Source organism: Miniopterus schreibersii, assembly GCF_964146895.1.
Source record: "Miniopterus schreibersii genome assembly, chromosome: 11".
Classification (NCBI taxonomy): Eukaryota; Metazoa; Chordata; class Mammalia; order Chiroptera; family Miniopteridae; genus Miniopterus; species Miniopterus schreibersii.
The window spans coordinates 26,051,121-26,074,720 of NC_138111.1; the positions used below are offsets into that span (position 1 = coordinate 26,051,121).

At 36.7% G+C, this 23,600-nt stretch overlaps 1 protein-coding gene across 3 annotated transcripts in view; it reads right to left on the reverse strand.

The window, feature by feature from the left end:
- Nucleotides 1–802: 802 nt before the first annotated feature.
- Nucleotides 803–23,600, reverse strand: part of ZCCHC7 (zinc finger CCHC-type containing 7) — a 178,161-nt gene continuing 155,363 nt past the window's right edge. For all 3 annotated transcript variants that reach the window (XM_081152020.1, XM_081152021.1, XM_081152022.1), the window contains exons 7-9: nt 7,291–7,386; nt 4,029–4,146; nt 803–2,100 (exon numbers count right to left, since the gene is read on the reverse strand). In XM_081152020.1, the coding sequence (XP_081008146.1) occupies nt 1,664–2,100; nt 4,029–4,146; nt 7,291–7,386 (651 nt within the window). In that variant the 3' untranslated portion in view covers nt 803–1,663. The remainder of the gene's footprint in view (nt 2,101–4,028; nt 4,147–7,290; nt 7,387–23,600) is intronic.

Below are 23,600 nucleotides of genomic sequence, written 5' to 3' on the forward strand. Positions count from 1 at the left end.
GCTCAGGGAATAAGACAGTGCAACTTGGTAGAAGCAATTCTTACAGCTTCTGGGGTTGTACAGTGTTCCCCCTAAAGTTACATCCAAGCTTTAATCCCTGGTACCCGTGAATGTGGACTTATTTGGAAATAGGGTCTTTGCAGATGTAAATAAGGATCTTGGGATTAGAACACCCTAAAGCCAAGACACAAGGAGAGGAGAAGATGGAGGCAGAGATCGGAGCTACGCTTCTACAAGCCCAAAGGGCCAAGAACTGCCACCAGGCACCAGAGTCTAGGAGAGGCATGCACGAACTCTCCCTCAGAGCATCAGGAGGGAGCCAACCCTGCCGGCATCTTGATTTTGGACTTCTGGCCTCCAGAACTGTATGAACAAATGTCTGTTGTTTTAAGCCACCTAGTTTGTAGTGATTTGTTACCATGGCCTCAGGAAACAAATATGGGGTACATGCGTGCTGTTTCATAGCCCCATGCCCTTACCAGCATGTTCCTTGTCCTTGAAGGGTTGTTCTACTTTTGTTACCCTGGAAAAAAATCTGTTAGAAAGACCCATGGGAAGACCCAGGGGAAGGCAGGAGAGGTCCTGCCTACCCATCAACTCAAATTTAAGAATCCAACATTATAAAACTGTCCTAGTTAACAGATTCTATCTCATTTTATTCTGACACAGAACTAGTGCTTGGGTAACAAGAGCATGTTAACCCCAGTTATTGGAGATTTTATAACTTTAGTCACTTGTCCTACCCAAGTATGCCCCCTTGTCGCCCAAGCGCTGTCTTTTTACATATCAGACACATTTATTTACTCTATTTCAGACATTTTATTTTTCTAATTCTAACATTAGGCTTTGATAAGTACAAAAGGTTCACAAGTACAAAAATTTCTGTATAGCTATATGGTTAAAAAACCCATGAAAACAAAGCAATTTTTTAAAGTTGGGCAATATTTATCTCTACATAGCTCAGTGGCGGTCTTAAAGTGTGGCTGTAAAGATGATTTCATTGTGACTACCTCAAAATTTCTGATGACTCTTCTTCATTTGTTTCAGGAAACCTCTTTCATGACGTTTACACTGGACGGACTCCTTGCTTGTATTTCGTAACAGTCCAATTCCCTGCCTCTCCAGGGCTTCAGTGACAGCACCTTCGTTTTTCAGCCAGTGATGCTCTGACCAAAGGAAGATACTGACACCAGCTCCAGAAGCAAGAAAAACTTAGATTTATAGCTATTATCCTTTCCAACGTAAAGAAAAGAGTAATGATGAAAAAGATGAATGAATTTTTCATATTAGTATTAATTTCTCTTCCTGCAAGGATTTACATACTTACACTGCAGATGAATTACATTTGATAGTCTTTTATTTTTTCAAAGTATTTTTAAAAATTCTCTTGAAAACATTAATTCTTCCTACCTGTAGGATTCTGAGTAAGAATGACTGGCTGGAACAGGGAAAGTCTGAGCCTATCTTTCTATTTTCTTACCTAATAACCACCTGTTGGACACAGAGGACAGATCTCCAAGATCTTCGTTCTAGGTATGGCTGAGATTAAAAAAAAACACACACCAGAAAAGCTCACTTTAATTAATCTTAGAAAATAAAAAGAGTGCCACAATGCTGTAGGCACAAAGACCAGGCGAACGCTGGAAGCCAAATCAGACGCGGCTCACAGCTTAGACTTCTTTGTCCTCTGCTTAATCAGGAACAAATTGTCACCGTCGTCCTCCGCGTAGCTCGCCTTTTTCCTATGCTTGCCCCGCCTGCCCTCTTTGGGCGGCTTGTCTTCTCTTGGCCTGTGCTGATGTGAGTGGTGGAAGGACTTGTGAGGCTTCTGGGATTTGAAGGTGCCAGGGGAAGAGTGGGCTCGGGGGCCCCTGGGAAAGTCCTCATCCTCGTCGTGACACCTGTCAGCCTTCCTGTGCTTTTCACGCTCCCTGTTGCTCCTGCTCACTGCTTCCTTCTGGGTTTCTTTCTTTTCTTGAGGCCACCTGGTGTTTCTCCTTGAGGACTGGCTCTTCCTCATGTCATGGTGGGACCTCTGATTTGCTGCTTTCATATATGGCCTCTTGAACTGCCGTGGAAAATCCCCACTTTTCTGGAGTTCTGGAAAATATAAAAGTATATTTTGCACATTCTGCAGCGAGACAGTCCATGCAGAGCTTTCCTAGGTCTGTAAATAACTTAACAGAGAGGGAAGCCAGACATTTAAATGCATTACGATATGACATTCCAAAGGGCCCTTACGAAGGTAAAAATCACTCAGTAAGAATCGTACCATTGCAGTTCTATATTTCTGATCCCTCCAATGATATTTATTCTGTTCAATACAATCTAACTAGGGTAAACAACGCACACGAGGGCGAGTGAGAGCAGTAATCATCTTAGCTTCATGAAGAAAAGTCACGTGTGACCAATTCAAGGGACAGTCCTTGATGATAAGGTGAAGCAAGACGCATAAAATGTCCTATTGACAGTTTCATACGACATTTCAATTTCCCTCTGAAGATAAAGTCTGGCTACAGTGCTTAGAGGGGGATGCCAAAGAGGACAGATTATTCCTCCAGAGCAGAGATCACTGGCTTGGAGAGTGAGTGTGCACGTGCACACACGTGTATCTTAGAGGTCTTAGCGCAGATCTGATGCTGTTTTTTTAGAACTTGGCTCTTATTACAAGTGTCTGACAGTAGTGATTCTGACAGGGCAGGTGGAGATGAGGCTACAGTGAGGGATGAAGATTCACATGCCAACAGAACCTTCAAAGACTAAAAAAGTGCCCCCCCTCCAATGAAATGACGTACAAAGCAGGACATTTAGGGGACAGAAAAAAAAGAATTTTGGAATATAGAGAAAAATAAGTTATAGACTTATAGACTTTGGCATAAAATGTAAATTCCAATGAATTACAGTGAGCCTCAAAGTGGATCCGTGCTGCGGAGCTGTCAATAGAACCAGTTAAAAAGGAAAACAAATGGTTTTTCTCTGATTATAAGGCTTACAAACACTCATTACAGAAAATTTGGGAAATACAGAAAAGTATAAAGAAAATAAAACAGAAGCACCCGAATCCTTTAATCCAGAGATGACATTTTGGTGCATTTCTTTTTAATCTTTAAAATGTGCCTGGAAAAGAAGAACAAAAAAGGCCCAAAGAGTCAACTTTGTATAGGTCAACTTGAAAAACAGAACTGTTTTGTTCCAAAAGCAAGAAAAATAACTTGGTAAACCGTCTTGAAGTACACTGCAAGAAAGAACAGAGGTAGAGAAAATAGGCTTACATTATAAGATAATTTGGTGAGAAAGAACTTTACGTTAGAGCAACAAAAGATAAAGAAGCCACAGAGGGTGGCTGCGGGCTGGAGCTCTGGCTTATCATGGCTGATAAGAAGTGACTTCTCTGGGGAAGCTCCAGGAATTCACCCAGTAGGAAAAGCCTTTCTTTCCATGAAAAATACTAGAGCTATACAAAGGGGGAAAAAGAATCACTAGTCAAATAGAAAAATCTCAAAGGAGCCTTTAAAAACTCTGCATACATATGTGGATAGAAGTATTTTCTAGACATTTTCTAAAGTGATCATTATGTTAGAAAAATGTTTATTGTGAATAGAATACAACACAGGGTTTTAGAAAATTAATCTTAGAGAGAGAAGAAGGGAGAGGGGGGGAGAGAGATGTGAGAGAGAAACATGGATCAGTTGCCTCCTGTATGCACCCCGACCAGGGATGGAATCTGCAACCTGGGTATGTGCCCTGACCAGGAACTGAGCCCGGGGCCTTTCGGTGCACGGAGGATGCTCCAACCAGCTGAGCCACACCAGTCAGGGCACAACACAGGATTTTTTTTTTTTTTTACAACACAGGATTTTAAAGTGGGTGCTTGATTTCTGGAGATCAAGAAAGTTCCAGTTTTCACGGTAATTATTAAAAACATTTTCTGCGTTAACCAATGACCCCCAAAGCCGGTAAAGACAGTGCAAAAACAGAAAATTGGGAACTACTGCAAAGCTGATCTAGCAAGAAGTCTGATAACATACCTTTTACTTTTCGTTTTATTCTGTGTTCTCTCTCCCGAATTTCATATTTGTTATCATAGTAGTAGATGAATGGAGATGTTGGAAAGGTCTGGTTAAACATCCGCCTTTCTGTACATTCCTGCAAATTGTATTTGAAATCAGGACGTCACAAGGGCACACTGGTCAGAAAACCTTTTGCAAGATTATGGATGACTATTAATTAGAGATGAGCCCCACATCACTGATACTCATTCTTGGCTGCAGGCTGTGGTCTTGCTGGGACACTGGGAGGATCACCCAGGCTGACACCCAATCGTGTTTACACAATATTTTATGAGCCTTTCTTACCTTACTTCTTTACCTAGGAAACCCTTACTGTTTTGCAATCTTCCCTGCCGAACCCCTCCCCCAGTCTGAGTTAACAGCAATGGCTGGGGGTGAGTGGGTCCCTACTGCACATGTCTCGTACCTATTAGAGGGTTTATTTTATTTGGTCTTATATTGTTCTTAATCTACATTAACAGGGGTGACTAATAAGCAGTATGTGTCCAACTATAATTGTTTTTCTTTAATTGAGCAAACATAAATGCTAAAATTATACCCCTCTGCTTTAAAGAGGTAAGCAAACATAAATCGTACGTCTATGTGATTTGTGTGGCAGTGGACTGCTTATGTGAATAGGTTTCCCTAAACAGTGTTGGCAACAACTGAATTTTGGCAACAAGGAGGCATGCACAGAGCAGTAAAAAAAATCTAGAGATGATAATTTTGTAGAAAAAAAATCTTTAGGTTTTCAGTGAGCGTTCTATAGAAGTGAAATAAGTACATTGCAAGGTCTCTCCATCTTTACTACCAAACTCTATGTTTGATCACATTGGAAATAGCATCCAAATGTCAGTGCTGAGAGGTCCTTCTGTACAAAAATCAGAACCGAGGATCAAAACCTCATCCTAGCTTTCATTTACTGCCCCTGCACTCCGTGGTCTTGCTGCCCCAAGCAGAAAACAAACCTGATCTGTGGATGGACTTCCTGCAGCACTTTTTCTCCTGCTAGCTTTTCTGTCTCTTCCTATAGCATCGAGTTCCAGCCCCAAGGGCTGCACGAGTGAAATGCGACAGTCAATTCAAGACATGACCTGCAATACTATTCCCCCAGCCTACTGCTCAGACCCCAACCCATTTTGAGGACTCTACCCTCCGTCAGCTTTCCACCTCCTGTCCTCAGATCTGACTTGATATTAGTTGTTTTGGTTTCCGGGCTGCTGGAAGCCAACCTGGAGACTGGGAACGCAGCTCTCCCCTCGGACTTTCTACTTCTGCTGCCACTGCCTTTCCTCTGCCGCAGGATTCCCAGAATACACGGCGTCGGAGCCTCGTCTTAGTGCAGCCCGTCCCTGGGATGAGCTGTTGCTGTTTCACACTTGAGGCACTGGCTGGGAGACTCAGTCCCACCTCACAGCAAGAAGTCCCTTCTGTTTTGAGACCTCAGCATCTCGAACACATGGAGTCTAGTCCTCGCAGTCGGGGTTAGGGAATATGCAGGCCGGGCAGGGTTCTGGGCATTTGTGGGGTAGGAGGCCAGTCGATGATGCAGCACCTCTGTCTTTCCAACACTGAGTGTCAGCATTCATTTATCAGCGATGACGATTTAACCTAACATGGCACTAGGGAGAAATGGGGATACTGGAGGACTAGGTAGATATCTAAAATCATGATTTGGCCGTTTCAAAGTAATAGTGATCAAGAACTCAATAGCACAGCTACCATTCTGTTGACTACTATTATTTCTTGGATTGATTTTATGAACTATATTTGTTTTAGCCGAACCTGTTCACATATATTTGAAACAGTTAGAGGAATGTGCTCTGACAGACCTGTTACTCTGGCAGAAATAGGACAAGTAAATTACAATGGAACCTCGGTTCTCAAACTTTATTCGTTTCACAAGGCTGTTCAAAAACTGAATCAGCCCCACTGAGTGTGGCTCAGCGGTTGAGCATCAACCTGTGATCTAGGAGATCACAGTTTGATTCCTGGTCAGGGCACAGGCCCAGGCTGCAAGTTCCATCCCCAGTCAGGGGCATGCAGGAGGCAACCGATCAATGATGACTCTCTCGTCATTGATGTTTCTCTCTCTCTCTCCTCCTCTCCCTTCCTTCCTCTGAAGTCAATACAGATATATTTAAAAAAAAAAAAAAAAAAGAAAAACTGAATCATTGTTTCCCATTAGAAATAATATAGTCCTGGCCAGTGTTGCTAAGTGGTTAGAGCACTTGCCCATGGGTTTGATCCCCGGCCCTGGTCGGGGCATGTGCAGGAAGCAACCAATCAATGTGTCTCTCTCACATCGATGTTTCCCTCCCTCCCTCCCTCCCTCCCTCCCTCCCTCCCTCCCTCCCTCCCTCCCTCCCTCCCTCCCTCCCTCCCTCCCTCCCTCCCCCAACTCCCATTCTCTTAAAAAAATCACTGAAAAAAAAAAAGTCCTCATGTGAGTGTTAACCAAAAAGAAAGAAAGAATGTCAATTGAATTAATCCATTCCAGACCCCCAAATGATTCCCTGTTTTAACCTTTCTTATATACAGTACATGTCTAATGTACCGTTTATAAATAAACACTTTAAAAACAAAAAGGAGCCTGGCTGTAGTGGCTCAGTAGTTGAGCATCAACCCATCATCCAGGAGACTGCTGTTTAATTCCTGGTCAGGGCACATGCCTGGGTTTCGGGCTCGATCCCCAGTAGGGGGCATGCAGGAGGCAGCCAATCAATGACTCTCTCATCATTGATGTTTCTATCTCTCTCTCTCCCCCTTCCTCTCTGAAATCAATAAAGATATATTTAAAACAAAAAACAAAACCAAAAAGGACATGAAGTGTAAATAAAAACTTAACAAAAAGAAAATACAATGTACAGTAAAAAATAAAAATTTAATAATAATAAGCAGCAACAAAAGCAAAAAAACATGAAAATATCCACAGCACAATTTCCTGAGATGTTAACAACATGAGGTTTAGCAGTAAACTGACTCATATTCATGCATTCTCTCCTTTCTTGTCGCCTGAGAGACGCATGACAGGTATCAGCATGAAAGGGTTGCCGGGTTGAGAAGTGAACTGTTCGAGATGGGAGATAGTCGAGAACCAAGGTTTGACTGTAGTAGAAACCATATTAAATCTCACTTCAGGATGTTAGTTTCTAAAAAAGTAAGTGTTCAGAATTACACTCTTTTTGAGTACACCTTTTATCAACAGAATGCTTTATGTACAAATGCCACTCAGACTTACGTGTCCATAATGGCCTTCTTGACCACAGTTGTAGCAGTACACTAAGGCTGATTGTCCAGAAGGGGTCTTCGGCTTTTTGGGTGGTCCAGGTTTAGTCTGCAACATTAATATTTGTAAGAGTTTATTCAATTTTAGAAGAAAATTAAAACCTCATTCTTTCTTAAAAAGTTCTTTTTAGGTAAGAGAGTCCTTAGATATATTGCCTCCTCGAGTTTAGTGTGGAAACCCCATATTCAGATGACTCTGTGTATTAAAGTATATGACATGAAAACAATTCTTTTATTCTTAACGTCAGTGTGTGCTTTCCTCTTCTTCCTCACTCCTCATTCCATTCAGCACTGCACCAAGTACTGTGTCAGGTATTAAGTATCTCAGATAGAAAATAACAATAGGCCAGTAGAAGATGACAAGCACATAAGTAGATAATGACAGGACAATGTAAACGAGTGATAGAAGCATGTCCAGGTATTAATGGAGTGGCAAGGGAGACCCACCATTGGATGGGGTGAGGCACAAGAAGATAGTTTGAAGCTAATGGTAGGTGCTCAATAACTAGCTGGCAGTTGTTAAAACACTACAAGCGATGACAGAAAGAATCCATACTCTCGAATAATAAATGTTCTCTGAAAAATTGATATATATTTATAAATTTTCTATTTATGCTCATTTGTGTAAATACATAGCAATTTATCTTTGAGGCAAGATTTCTAGATTCAGTGTTGAGAAGGAAAATATGCTATGTCTATTCCACTGAATAAGAGATTCCATTGGTTCAAATCCTATGCAAAGGACAAGATGAATCAGGAAGCAGTGACGAAGTGGGCTGGTGAGAACCAAATTAGCAGGGATATCCTGACATGGAATGTGACTTGACTGCTGTGGATACAAGTAGGGACTCCCTCATGGGAGGGGCACCCATACCTCTACAGCAATTCTGGCTTCTCCTCAGGAGTGTAGAACACAGGGACAGTCACATTGTTATACAACTGCCCAGAGGTTCACTTCCATCACCTCCACTGAGAGTAAAGGCCACCTTTTTTAAACACTGCCTCACTGCTCTTGACCTGCATTTCCCTATTTCACCTTCTAGGGTACTAAACTGGTTATTTACTATGCTTATTACCTACATCCCCATTGCTAGAATGTGAGGTGCATGAGGGCAGGGATCTTTGTTTGGTGCACCATGTACCCCTATGACAAGAGTCTATAATAAGTGTTGGCAAACTATGGCCAGCAGGCCAAATCTGGCCCACTGTCTGTTTTTGTATAGCTCACAAGGGAAGAATAGTTTTTACATTTTTAAGTGGTTAAAAAAATATTTTGCAACATGTAAAAATTATATGAAATTCAAACTTTAGTGTCTGTAAATAAAGTTTTATTGGGACACAGCCAGGCATATCTGTTTACGGATTATCTGTGGTTGCTTTTCATGCTACAGGGGCACAGTCATGACAGAGACCATATGGCCTGTCAAGCTAAAATATTTACTATCTGGCTCTTTACAGAAAGTCTGATGAGCCCTGACCTAAAACATAGTAAGTGCTCAATAAATAGCTGGTGAATAAGTAGATATTAAAGACTCCAAAGTTCCTCCGACTTTATTTTATTGCCTAAGTCTGAGGAAATTACAAGTAGTCCCAATGCCTTTCACCATATAAACATGGAGAACTCCTTCATCTCTTGGTTCAAATGTCATCTTCTTTGTAAGGCCTTCATGACCACCCTATTTAAAATATCTAGCTCTCTCCAATTGGTGCTCCCTATCCTGCTTCACTGTCCTTTTTTCTTAAACTCCCTGGCACTTATCGCATCTGATACACTATATATTTTACTTGTGTGCTTGGTCTATACCCCCACTCACAGGGGTTTGTCTGTTTTTAGTTCCCTGCTGTATCCCAGATCCTGGAATAGGGCCAGGCATAGAGTAACACAGTAAATATTAAGAAGTGAATAATGAGGTTCTGCACCTGTAAAGCACATGACCTTTAGTGAGCATTCTATACATTTTAAGCACTAAAGACAACCTATAAAATTATGCTTTTATATACTAAAATGCCCAAATAAATCAACACAACTTCCTAAGTGTCTCCCCTACTTCACATTGGGAGTGTGGCACATACTCTGGCAGAATTAGGAAGGTGTTGCTAATACAGAGACTAGGAATTCAGTCTCACAGTAAGAGGGATAAAGAGATGCTTTTTAATCAAGATTTTGAAAGCATGTCTCATGTTGACACTTATTTTATTTTGAACATAATCTCACTCAAAAAGCCTCAAATTTAGCCCTAGTGTTCATTTATGCCCGTGGATAAAGTGCAGACATTTGGATGTTCATTCATCTGAATAATGTCACTAGTTAAAAACTTCCATTATTACTAATAAAAATAGCAACCGTATTTATATTGTGCTATGAAATTCTAAACTGTTTCACAATAATTAATTAGTAAATGACATGACAAACGCTATCTACATACTCTCATTTTAATAAACTACCATGTACTGGGACTTAATAGGAATGAAATCAGCCTAGATCTTACCTAATTAGAGAACATTTCTGTATTAGAATACAGTACTGAAAACTCAATAATGATTTCCAGTGGACAAGTTTTCATACTATGATCTAACAGAAATCTTAGAGCTATTTAAAGTGTTAGAAATATAAATTTGTGACTCAATACTTCTGCCTGGGAGCATGTCTTTATTTTTAATTAACAGTAAAGGTCCAATTTAAAGCAGAATATGTCAACCGATTAGCTCTAAGTTCAGGGTTCTGTCACACCCGTCTGTACTGCGGAGGAAAAGTTAAATGCAGGGAATGGATGTAGTTTTTTAGAACTTTTTTTAAGTTAAAAAATTTATTGAAAGACTCTGACCAAATGGATACCAAATGAACTATATATGAAAGCAGCTCTCTCTCTCTCTCTCTCTTTTTTGTTTCAGACATTTAAATAATCTATATTTGTAGGGTGATATCTTAGAGATTACTTTACTATCAATATATAGAAGTAATAACCTGGTAGATAGCATTACCTATGAAAGGTCCACCCCATCTGCTATTCTTGCTGAAAGCTTTTCATGCACCAGTAAACTCAGTAAATATCAGAAGATAAAGCATAAGCCTACCACGCCACGGATTTACTCCTAATGTCTCCTCAAAGTGCAGCCTGATGCAACGATTACAAATGATTTTCTTCTAATGTCATTTTACATAACCCTTTTTTCTGCATGAGTAGTTGGTGCGGAATGAATGAATGAATGCCATTAAAACAGTTAATCATTATCTGGGACACTGGCCTCCCTCCCTTCACTACTAGGAATCTCCATGACAAAGGCCAAGGGATCAAAACGCCAGAGCTGCCTCAGTGTCCTATTTCTAACAGTAATTTTTTATGCAAATGAACCTGCTGGGCATCTCCCTCTGTGACCTTGAGCTGCCCTTATCTAAACTGACTTTGATCCAATGAGGACCTGCATCTTGTTGAAGCTCATTACTATACAGGATATGCAATCAATTTCACTAATTAAAGGGAATTTTCTACTCTCGTGACCACAAAATGGACTTATTTTTATAATCATACATATGCTTAAAGACTATATGTCTTTATTTATTAATCCAATGTGTTATATGAACATATATTAAAAAGCAAATATGTTGAGTACTTGATGTAAATGTATTCACAACTGAACATAACATGGAGTAAAGCACTAGCTTAGCTCTAGTCTTTCTGAACAAGTTGAGTTTACACTTACACCTCGTAAATCCATACGCTTTTCATGTTTGAAAACCTTACTCTTTGTAAGTTTTCCCAATCAACTTATTTTTTCAATAAGCTAACAGCACAAGCCTCTCCTCAATATCCATGTATTCAAAAAAAAAATCTAACCCAAGTAATCAAATAGAATTTCTCAAGAAAATGTTACTCCAAGTCAAAAGCTTGCCATCACAGTTAAAGTCCATTAGTTGAAGAAGGGACCTAATGGTATGAATCTGACATCTGAGCAGAACAAAAGTTTGAATTAAAAATACACCTTTTTTCCTGTTTAAACATATTATTTTTTTCTGCCTACTCTAGAGATCAGATATAGTTGTCTAAGTATTTTATTTGTTTCATAAAGAGGAGGCAGGGAAAGAAGAATGGGTGCCCTCTCTTTCCTTTGGTACTGTTTACAATATAAATGCCAACAGAAATGCAACTGGTACGCAATCAAGAAAAATCACACCAGGGGCCTAAAGGAATCAAAGAAAGGAATTTAAAAGTTGGGCAAACAGTTTTGCAGTGAACTGAACCAAAGCTGAGTCTGTGAGAAGGCAAAAATGATGATCCCATGTAACCAAAGATACAAATGATGCCCTGTCTCCCCTTGTCAGAGCTTTTCTGGGGTAGGTCCTCCTCACACCTGGGGATCTGAAATCCAGGTCTTATTCCAACCATGGTTTTGGTCAAAGCCATCCATTTGCACAGCATTCTGGCAAATGTTCACACTATTACTTCCTTTTGAGGAATATTGGGAGGAATTTTCTCTAAGCTAAAGGCGTTGAAATTATTTTAAAACAAAGCTTCCTTTATGAATTTCTTTAGCTTTTATTTTTTTCTCAGTGAAAAAAAAAATTCAATTGTATTCCAGTGGACACTGCTACTAATTTTCCCTATATCCTAAAAATACCATATATAATGATATACCTACATTTTTTGTGTTAAAAAAAAACTGATGACATGTACCCAACAGACTTCCACAATCCATCGGGTAATTCCTTAATTAGGCAGATTTTTGAAACATGTATTATGTACACAACAGACCGGAACGTCTCCTTTGGAGCATTTTCTAGTCTATCGGGTGATTACATCATTAAGCCACACATGCTACGTAGAAAAAAATCCTTATGAAAATTCATGAAAAAATGTACAGCACATCATTAGCATGCAAAAGACGTGTATGCTTTTTGCTTTTTCTCTGTAAAAAAAAAACACTACATGAAGTAATTAGTCCAGGTCATGAAAACACGAGAAAGGTACCAGACTCTGGTGAAAATGAAAATTGCAAAAAATTACATCTCTCATAGTTTTCCTGAGAGTAATTTGCTTTATTGGAAAATGGATTCTAAAACAGTGTTTATTTGAATTGCGGCAGGATGAAGACTGTTGCTGTATTGATTTGGCATTTCCAAAATACACATAACTTCCTCTCTACCCTTCTTTTGGATACTCCTAAGTTTTACAAATCAATGGGCTGAAGGCTCCAAATGACCAGTGGTAAGACTATTAATTATTCAAGGCCTTGCAGTACTGTATGTCTATATACTTATATCTTCATTTTATGGAACCGAGAGCATAAAGGACTGCATGAGTATATCTTTTTTAGTAAGTCAAAGCTATGCTAAAGTAATATGAATAGAGGTAAACTGTTGGTGTAACTCCTAATATATGAAAAGATTATATATTAACAACATTAAGCATTAGGCAACATCTAAGAGATAATATATTTAAAGACTAAAAGAAATCAAACACAAGTTTTATAAAAAGAAGTTATTAAACTTATTAATTTATGATTTTTCTTTTTGTAAATGAGATTCCCCTCCCAAACAACAACAACAACAACAACAACAAAAGAAAACCTCAGCAAGCAGAGAACAATGAACGTATGCAAGACAGTAAGGATCACAGTAATTCACTCCCTGAATGCTCCAAATCTTCATGGCTTAAAAAGCATCCCAATTTCTCCAAAGGTAGTGGCATTTATTCACTGGGCCATAGCTAATTTTACATGGAATGCAAAAATGTTAGTTTAAGTTTAATTTACCACCCTATTTAAATATTTCCAATGTAGCTCTCAACCTGCAGAGCTATCCCTCCGTCTATTTTAATTTTAAAGTAAGTTAGCAAAGGCTTCCTTCTTAATCCCTAGAGACTACCTACATAGTGACACAAACGCACAAATTTATGACAGCAACATAAATGCTCTTCTGAAGTAATGTGCAACATTAAGTGAAAATCGTTTCCTGGAAAGATATTATAGGTATCTATATTTTATTTGCCATCTTAAACATATCTGGGTCTTTATGGCCTTATTTTAAAAATGTATTTCCTTTTTATATTTCCTGGTGCAAATGGACTGCATAAATAAGCAATGTGCTATGAGGCTTCAGACCAGCCGATAAAACCTTTCAATTTTCATGCCAGCTTCTTCTTTTGTAATTCAAATCCGCCTGGAAACTGGCAGCTCTGAAAACTGAAACAAGCACTGCCACAAATACCTTGTAATGCTATCGACCTTGTCTGCCCATGCAGTGAGAAAGGGGGATGCGTATGTGTCTGCAGCCATCCAGATAACACAACTCATTTTTTGGGGGGGGTGAGGGGGGGGGATAACAGAAGCCAGCCCCAGACTGTGCACCAAAAGCAGTCATTACCAGGCGCGCTGGAGAATAAGTCTCTTCAAAATACACAGTGCATTTAAAAACCATATATGAGGCTGAGCCACTGCTGTCATTACCAATTTTAATTTAGCTCCTTCAGTTTGCCAGCCAGATAAACTCTTTAGTGCTGTTTTTTAATCTATTTGCCACATTTTATGTTTAAGATTATAGTAATATGGACCGGAGAAGGAATCACTTTTAGGAGAAATAAAGAAATAGATCCGCTTATCGGCGCCCATCAGAAAGTTCATTAATCAGCCAGGCTTTGTGCCCTCTAAATTGAAAGGTTAAATAATCCTCTCAGGAATATTTCTCGGCCCCTCCGCCAATTGTCCGGAGAGGAGCTGCCATTCACAGCACGCGGGATCGGTGACAGGGTATCTTACCGTTGTTTGGACCCCAAACAATGATGGACAAATGGCCTGGCTTACAAAGAACCTTTTAGTACAAGGATGGAAAAGGGCCACAAGCTTTGATGCAGGGCGGAGGGATGAGGGGGCATGGAGACGGGACGTGGGGGGAAGGGGCCGGAAAGAGCACACATACATGTGAATCATGGATATTTTAGCTGACTCTTTATAGGGGAGGGGCTAGAAAACAGAAAGTCCACATTAATATACATCTTCCGACCATATGAATTATTTTCAAATCTGCTTATATACATTGCATACAACTGTACATAAATCATCATTGAAAAAATTGCAGAATAGAGCTGTAGCTTTATTATATTATCTAATACATAGAGGATCCAAACAAACCCCAAGATTTTCATTTTTACCATGATTCCACATGATTACAACACACAGAGCTGCCCCTCCCACACCAAACCCTGCTTATTCTCCTGAAAAAGGCTCTTTACCATGTCACAAAGGCCAGGAATTCCACTGCTGGAAGGGCTGTCTAAAGGGGGGAAAGTAATGCTTTCTTGCTTTCACAATATGCTCCATCTTAGCTCCTGCTTGTCTTAAAATAAAGAACAAACATAAAATAGGAATTCTCTTTGAAAGAATACAAATCCCATGCACCGAGAAAGTGCTCGATTTTGTGTTGCCCGTTTGCTGGACCTACAGGAGAATACAGCCGGGAATGTGCAGAAGAACTGACCAAGCCCTCACACCTCCACATTCTGCTGTGAAATCAGGCTGGCCTCTGACATCAGGCATCATGTGAAGGCACAAAGCAGTTTCACCTGAAGTGCAAACAACTGACACGCTATTTGTTTCGTTCCTCATCTGATTAACATAAACCCTCTACTCCTAGTAGAAAGTATTATAATTGGAATTTGTGTGTCAGAGTTATTCAATTTCATATTATTCTCATTATTTACAGGGGAAGCAAAGATTTATATAATTTCGTTTATGATAGATAACTATATTCAGATGACACTGAAGTCACCACTTAAGAATTATATACTTATTCACTTAATATCTTTTTTACAAAATGATATGGTCTGACCTTTATATGGTACATATTTTATACAATCATTTTCATTAGGAAGTAGCATAAAGATTTTTTGTGATCTACTCTTAAATGTCTTTATGATTTTTAAAGTTAATCATGTTAAGAAAAGAATTTGTTTGCTATATTTAGTTAAAAGTTACTCACTTACATTCCTAGAACAGAAGACAAGCATAAATAATTAGAGAATAAAAGTGGAGGTAAATAATTTTGTTAACAAAGGACAGTGCTTGCGTGTATTTTAATTCAATCACTATAAGAAGGAAACATTTTTAGGAGACAGAGTAAAGAGGTCATGAATCTCCTCGTCTTGGCAAAGACATTGCGATAATCGGAGTTTGGGCTACCAGTCTGGAGGCCCTCTGTCCAGGTATGAGGAGTCGATGGGTAGGCGGCACTGGAGCTCACATGGTGTTGAACGCAGGCTCTGTGCTAGGTACTGTGCTAAGTACTTTACGTTTATCATCCCATTGCCTACTTACAACAACCTTAGAAGGCACTATCTCCATTATTTAGAGGAAGAAACTGAGGATTTAGAAGATACATATTTTAACTAGGTTTGCGTATCTAGTAAATGAAAGAGCCAGAACTTGAACTGATGTCTGATTCCAAAGCTGGCATTCTTTCCCCTATATTATGACAAAAAAGAAAATTCCCTAGTAATTTCCTCAGAAATAAGTCTGCCCTTCCAGCTCAATTCTATGGAATGTTTTCTAAGGACTTAAGTAAAATGAGAAAGAAATGCGGCATAGCTATAAAATAAGGAAACGTGAGAGCTCCAAGAAAGACAAAATTGAAATTTTATTGTATAAACAAACTTAAGGAAAGATCTAAAACCTAGTTCTTCTAAACTGAAAAGGCATGTGGGATAATCCACAAATATATTAAAGGAAAAATATTTATGTAAAATGGGTACTTATAGACATGGGCATATTACAAAATTATAAAGATGACCTTATAATCTATCTAACAGATTTAGTTCTACATGACTTTTTAAAAAAGGAATGAAGCCCGGCTGGCATGGCTTAGTGGTTGAGCATCAACCTATGATCCAGGAGATCGTGGTTGGACCTATGATCCAGGAGATTGTGGTTGGATTCCGTCAGGGCACATGCCCGGGTTTCGGGCTCGATCCCTAGTGGGCGATGTGCAGGAGGCAGCCGATCAATGACTGTCTCATCACTGATGTTTCTATTTCTCTCCCTTCCTCTCTCTGAAATCAATAAAGATATTTTTTTAAAAAAAGGAATGAAAGTAATTGGATAGATTTATTACCAACTGACTCACACATGTGAATTCTTTATACAAAAGCTTATTTCTAAACACTCCCATGGAATAATTCTTGTTTTTAAAATAATCTACCAGTATATTGTTACACCAATTAAGATGAAGGCTACTTTAATTCCAAACATATCTGAATTCTTTTTCCCCCCTCCCAGTTAAATATTCTCTAAACATGAAGCATTTTTCTCCATATAATATGTTCGATATATTTAAAAAAGAATTGTTGGTCTTGGAGGAGCATTGCTGAGCTCAATATAGCTGGAAGCAAATACTTACCAATGTATAAAAATGTAACTCAAAATATAACTCTCATGACTTTCTGGTATGTGGGGACCAAATGGCAAATGAATTTTAAGTCTAAAATCTGATGGATTTTATCAACAATTCATTAACTTTTGGTCATTTGAGAGATTTAGGTTTTAAAACCATAAACTTAATTCAACTTAAATTCACTACTGCAGTTTATATCATAACAGGAAATATAATACTAGTTTAGAGATTGTTCATGTCAACAAGTCAAGGGGTTCTTTCGGTCGTCTTTCCCTGCAAATTATTCAAATAATTAACCAAACCCCTTAAAGATTATGGTTGATCATGACTGTCAGTATCTAACTGATTTCTAAATACTTAAGGCCTGTTAGGAATTACTGTAATCTACCACAACATTCACAAGCCTGACTAGTAAAAGGAATGTATTAATATAAATGTCATTGGTCCACTATACTTTATCTATTTCCACTGAAATGTCCAGAGAAGATTATGACAAGCTCGATCACCTGGAATATATTTATTTAAGGAATGGCATGAATCACCTGTTTAAAGTATATATGAAAATAATCATTCAAACAGACTACAATCATTCTACACAATAGTCCCATGCTTGCTATGCATAGTTAACATGACAAAGAATAGGCCCCATTCCAGACTTTTAAACTACAATGTATTATATAAGTACTGGGCAGTGTAAGACTGCATGAACTTTGAAAATCCTTGGACTATCTGTTTATATTTATTTTGTCATAAAAGGAACACTTTTCAAAGTGTAGAGGTGGGAGTAAAAAATATGTAGTTGCCTTTGAGGTCATATGAATAATGTATGTGTTTTTTAGAAGAGAAGATTTTTAAAAGTTATGTATACTAAAATTATAAATCCTTATTAATGGAATTTAATTACCACAAAGTTTAAGCATCAAGAGGAGGCTGTAGAGGCAAGCACACCTAGGAGCAGAGAAGGGACAGTGAAGAGTCCAAGCGCAATTGTCCATCTTTTTATCACCCTCAGGGCCATCTAGCGACATTTTTTAACAGATAAAAAAATGAAGACCACAACAAGTATTTCTTTAAATTTTTAAAACAGGAGTAAAACTTGAAGCCCATACAGTAAATATGTTACGTCCTAAATTAACAGTCTTTGCCTCCAGCTTCTCAGGCAGATAACAAATCACATGGACATTTTTTTGGTCAAATGAAGAAGTCACTGTTTATAACAGAGTCTCAGATGCAATTAGTGCATTATTGAGCAATAAGCACTACCTAAAAAATGAAGAGAAATCGCAGTAATGGGTGATGAGAACATTAAAGATATTTAGAAGGTGGCAAAAGCACAGCTGCTTCTAGGCCAAACATTTATGATGACTGTTTTCTAAATGTGTATGCTGCATACTTTTCATTGCTTGATTATCTGAAACACTTAAACCTACATTAGAATTATTGTTATTAAGCACTGATATTATTTAAATATATTAACAAAAGAAAAAAATCCTGCTCAGAATATGCCATATTGATTTCCTATTTAAAACAAATTAATTTCTTCATTAAAGTATTGAAAATCAATTAAGTTGGGAATTATCTGAAGGGGATGACACCTCAATATTTCTTTGAAAAGAAGAAAATATGAAGGTCCTCTCATGTGCTTCAATAAATAGAAATAAATTATATCTAAATCTAAATAATTTTATTCTACTCCCATTCAAAAATAAGTTTGTATACAAACTGTTAAATGTCTGAGGAAACACTGTGAGAGGAAAAATAACACATGCATTTATAATTCACAACATTCGCTTTCTTCTTCTTCCTTTTACAGAAGCTTTAGAAAATTGCTTTTTGATGATTTGGCAAATTGTATTTATTTTTAAATGAATCTCATTTATTGAGATTGATAATTCCAGGTTTCATTTGCTTTGAAATTGCATTTTCCAATTGCTTCAAATGATAAGTTCTGGCAAGATGTGGTCCAACATGCCCGTGGAAATAAAGATTTAAAAAAATAAAATCAGTTGACCTACTCTGTAAATGTAGTAATTATCTCTTATACTAAATTCCAAACATGGTAAGACTGAAGTAATAGAATTACCAGCAGAAGGTCCACCCTAAATTCTTTAAGAACAGATAAATAAATATTATTCACATAAAATTTCCATTTAAAAAATCTTTAAAAATTTTAGTCACTGTCCAAATGTATTTTCTATCTCCGTTATCACAGATGCAGTCTTAGAAAATGTTATCAATGCTTATTCAGAAAATTCTTTTTATTAAGACACCAAGCAACTTTAAACATAAAGCAGTGTGATTTATTCTGTAGTACTATAATGGAAAGATGGCCCTGAGGTACAACAAAATAGTCATACACCTTCTAAATCATCAGAGCACAACTGTATTCACCTCGGCAGTGTTTTAGTACTAAGGGTATTTTTAATGAAAACTAAATCTCCGAAAATTTGACAGAGATGGAATATCTCAATAACAACACTTAACCAATCAAAACATTGAAATAGTGATGTCAGAGATAGAGAAAAAACTACAATTTAAGCAAAAGTACTCATGGGTCTTAAGAAAGTGATCTACCAAAATAAATAAATTTATAAAAGTGTAATTTTAGGGTAATCTGTATGCCAGGCCTCAAAAATACGGTACAAAGAAAAAGTTGACTTAACTAATCTCCAAAAAAAGCGAGGCCTAGTTCTCATTCTATTTTGGAATTATTTAACATTTTAAAATGCAGTATGTAACCAGTTCTATTTTCTTACACACACACACACACACACACACACACACACACACACACACTCACTCACTCACTCTCGAGACCTATCACTTGATATCTACCATGTAGATGGGGTTCCTGTAGGTTCTGCAGTTCTGTTTCTGTAGCCAAGGAGCTCTCAGAGAGAGATTTAGAATTCCCAACATATATTCAATTAAGAGAGGGTTTTCTTTTTTTCCATGAAAATAAGATATTCTGGCTTGAGGATGACTTTTTGACATTCTTTATTTCATATTTTAACTTATTAAAAAACTCCATTTTAGTATTAGGCAACTAGAAAATTGTTACCCATCCTATCTTACATCACAGTAATTGCAGGACAAAGGCTTCTGTATAGCTAGAGCCTCACAATCAAATTCCATTTTCTTATTCTTTTGACTATAAAACACGGTTCTAAAGTTAAATTTAAATCTGTTGACGTTCAGGGTTACCTACTCGGTGGTATGGCATAGGATGCTTTAGAGAGTAACATTCTCATTTAGAGTAAAAAGCTCATTTCCATATTGTGAAAACTCAGAAAACATTTCTAAATTGATGTTTTCAAGTTAGGAGAGAAAACTGAGTGGCAAAATTAAATTATATTTTTAATTATGGTCCATAAGATACACTCTGGCATTCAACTAGTTCAGGTAAGATTACTATTAATTGCTAGTAACCTCTGGTCACAAGCCTTTTCTAGGCTAGAAAGGAAGGCAAGGAAACTTTACTCCCCATTTCCCTGACAGCAAGTATTTTACTTTTTGAAGTGTGAATTCTGGGCATTCCAAACATTATATATAAAGAAACATTTAAAATGTAATTCTTCCTAAAAGGTTACATTTGTTTTCTGCTTAAACTTTCAGTTAAAATAAAAGGTAGCAGGTTGTAACGCATTTTAACAATGCACACAAAGAAATCCAAGGGCAAAATTAAACATAAAAGATGTATTGTCCTTTTTGGTTCTTAACACATACAGCCCCAAAATAGCAAACTCCTAGTTACCTTTTTAAGCAGATTAAAATCAAGATTAACAAAATGTCCAAAGCATGTCAAATTATAGCCTCTAGTACTTAAAAATTCTGTTGGTTGTAAAACTCTGTTGGTGGCCATTTTGGCCTAGGATTTTTAATATAAATGAGACTAGAAATGACAGGGGGTGGGGGAAGGGACTTTCCTTCTTGAATAGTTAAAGGGGGAAATTTTTATCTAGAATGAGTTATCTCAAAGAGGAAAAAGAAAATTCAAAGTCAGGCATTACCAAAATTTGAAAATATAACAAATTAAAATACAACAATTAGTGCTATACTATTAAAGATTTTTAAAACTTTCTAAACATTCTGAAGGATGTAAATAGAATAACTATTTGGGAAAATTATTTAATTGCTAAATAAAAATCACATTTTTCTTTTTCCCATGCAGGTCTCCAAAGTAATAATCTAAAGTCCTTAAATTATATGACAATTTTGTAGCTATTAAAATATATTAAGAAAAATGGCATAGCAAAATAGCATCCCCGTACATATATCTATATAGAAATACAGGCAGTGTTTTAGAGTTTTATTAGTATGTACCCTTTAGAATGATGGTCTTAGTTTTTATTAATGTAGTAAGTCTAGTCAAGTTGGTTAAAAAGCTATTCTATTCAGATACGAGTTAAGGAGGCTTTATTTAATTTCTCATGAAGTTGCTGAGAGTAGTGAACACATCTCTTCTTTAATATTCTTCTTTTAGAATATGTTTTAAGAAATTTTTGATTTGGAACATTTCACAAGTCCACTTATACCAATCAATTTCACCACCTTTCTTATGTGTTTCAAAAATAATACTCTGTCTAACCTATAGGCTTTTAAAAAAAATTATTTTTAAAGAAAGTGATTCCTGGATAGATCTTAAATTGTATTTGCTAAACTTTAGATTGTGTAAACGTCCTTCTAGTCTTCCCGATCAGAAGGCAGATAACACGACTAAAAAGTTCTCAAATGTAAATAAGCATGTCTAAACTGAATATACTAATTAGTTCCTCCCCCCAAAAAAGGCCAGTTCATTTTGGATGAGAAATGGAAACTTTTGGTTGGAAACAGAAATTAACCAATGATTAAGTGCAGAAATGTCTAGAGTTTTAAGAAGACTGTTTTAAATCTATATACAGTAGTAATTCTAACCTAGGCTTTATAACTTGGTAATTGCTCTGACTAATGCCACATTCACATGTGAGGGCTACTGTGAGTCAATAGATGGCAGTCCATCGCCTAGGAAAAGAGCTGAAGATGACGAAACTCACCATGCATTCTGCTTTTATTCAAGATTAAATATTGCCTAATTGGAAACATTTGGATATTGCCTATATACATAATTATTTATTTTATTTTAGATGGATTAATATTTATGTACATATATTTGTAAATAAACAAATTTTGCATTTATACTTGCATGGTAAACTATTCCTAATTATTAATTTAAACTTGATAATTACAAATTGTGATAGTTGCTACAATATTATTTTGAAAATTAATCAGGATTCGAGATTGAGAAAAATGGATTTTTCAAAATGATTTTGTTATACTTATAGATAGAATATATTTCACTTTGTTTCACTAATTTTTTCCTAACTATTCTTTTTATAATTTGTTTTTTTAGAGTTACAATATTAAACAAACTTTCAAATATTTCTGTTATGCTAAATACCAATTTCTAGTCTTCTACAAGAGTTATATAAAAGAATATAGGTGAAAATAATGAAAAGAGTGGCTTTAAAATAGTACTGCCAACACTTAAAAGTTTTCAAGAGTAGAATTCTCTAATTTAGGGGAAAAGGGGAGAGAAATGCAATTGCAAATCCATTAGGCTATTACTTAATAAAAATACTGATAAAAATGCTATACAAAGAGTGACTGTAATCTTGAAAGTATAATATATGGTTGGATTCCAATCAAGTTTAGGCTGTAAGGATTTTACCATAGTATGTTAGGGTAAAAAAACTGATACATAAGCACAGATGTATTGTATCCACATAGGTTACATCTGTAAAATATGTATATGTGTAAAGTGTATATGTATTTTTTGTTTGTTTGTTTTATAGTAAAGATTTTACAAAAACCCAATTTGGGATTGAGGAATTACTTCTTTTTACTAAGAATCTTTAAATAAATTACACGGTGATAACAGAATGTAGAAACAAACTACCTGATGTTATTCTTTGCTTCTTGGGCCTGTGGTAGACATATCGCTAGTGTAAGTCAACTTATTGGTTTACCTTTTATTTCCAAAAGAGGAGAGCAGTAAGAAGACATGTTTTATAAAAACTTTGCCTTTTCTATTTTTACTACCTGTCTTCCATAAAGAAAACTTTTTCATATGTTAAACTTTAAGAAAACAGCTTTTAATTACATTGTATAACTACATAATTACAAGAGAATTTTTATTGTTATCTCTTGCTCAGCACAACATATTTAATACACTAAAAGAAATGACTAGTGGGGCTATGGTGAATTCTCAAAATTATTTAAGCTGAATATTAGAAATAAACTGACTTCATAATACTGAGCATTAGTCAATTGATTCCATAACAAACTATCTTTTCTGCTTCTATTTAGCCTAAAATCACAATAAAAGGAAAGCAGGGAACTGAATAACATGAATGGTATTAAGCAGATATTTATACACCTTGAGTTAGTCAAGAGGGGCTTAAGGATATGACAGATGACTTGTTCTCTATGAAAAATATTCTAAGCCTTGTTTAGCTTCATTTAAAAAAATATGTAAATATTTCAGTAAAGCCAGAAAATTGATAATGGAAGATACTGTTGACTGTATGCTTGTGGACTGTAGATAATACAACATATTAGACACTAGATTACTATTATTTCTTATGGTTCCTTGTATACTTTTCTCTCCTTAGTTGAATGTAGTGTGGGAAGACTGAGAGATACCATGGTGTTATCATTAAATGATGTGAGTAATAAAAAAAAACAATCAAAATCTTCTAAGAACAGGAAGATAAAGGATAAGAGTAGTGGGCAGGGGAGAAGAGAAAAAAGTATATTATTGTTCTCCCAGTGCAAACTCTTCAGATGTTTATTATCTTCTAGTAGAAGATGCTTGTCTATATTTTATGGTCAGCAGTTCAGAGAAG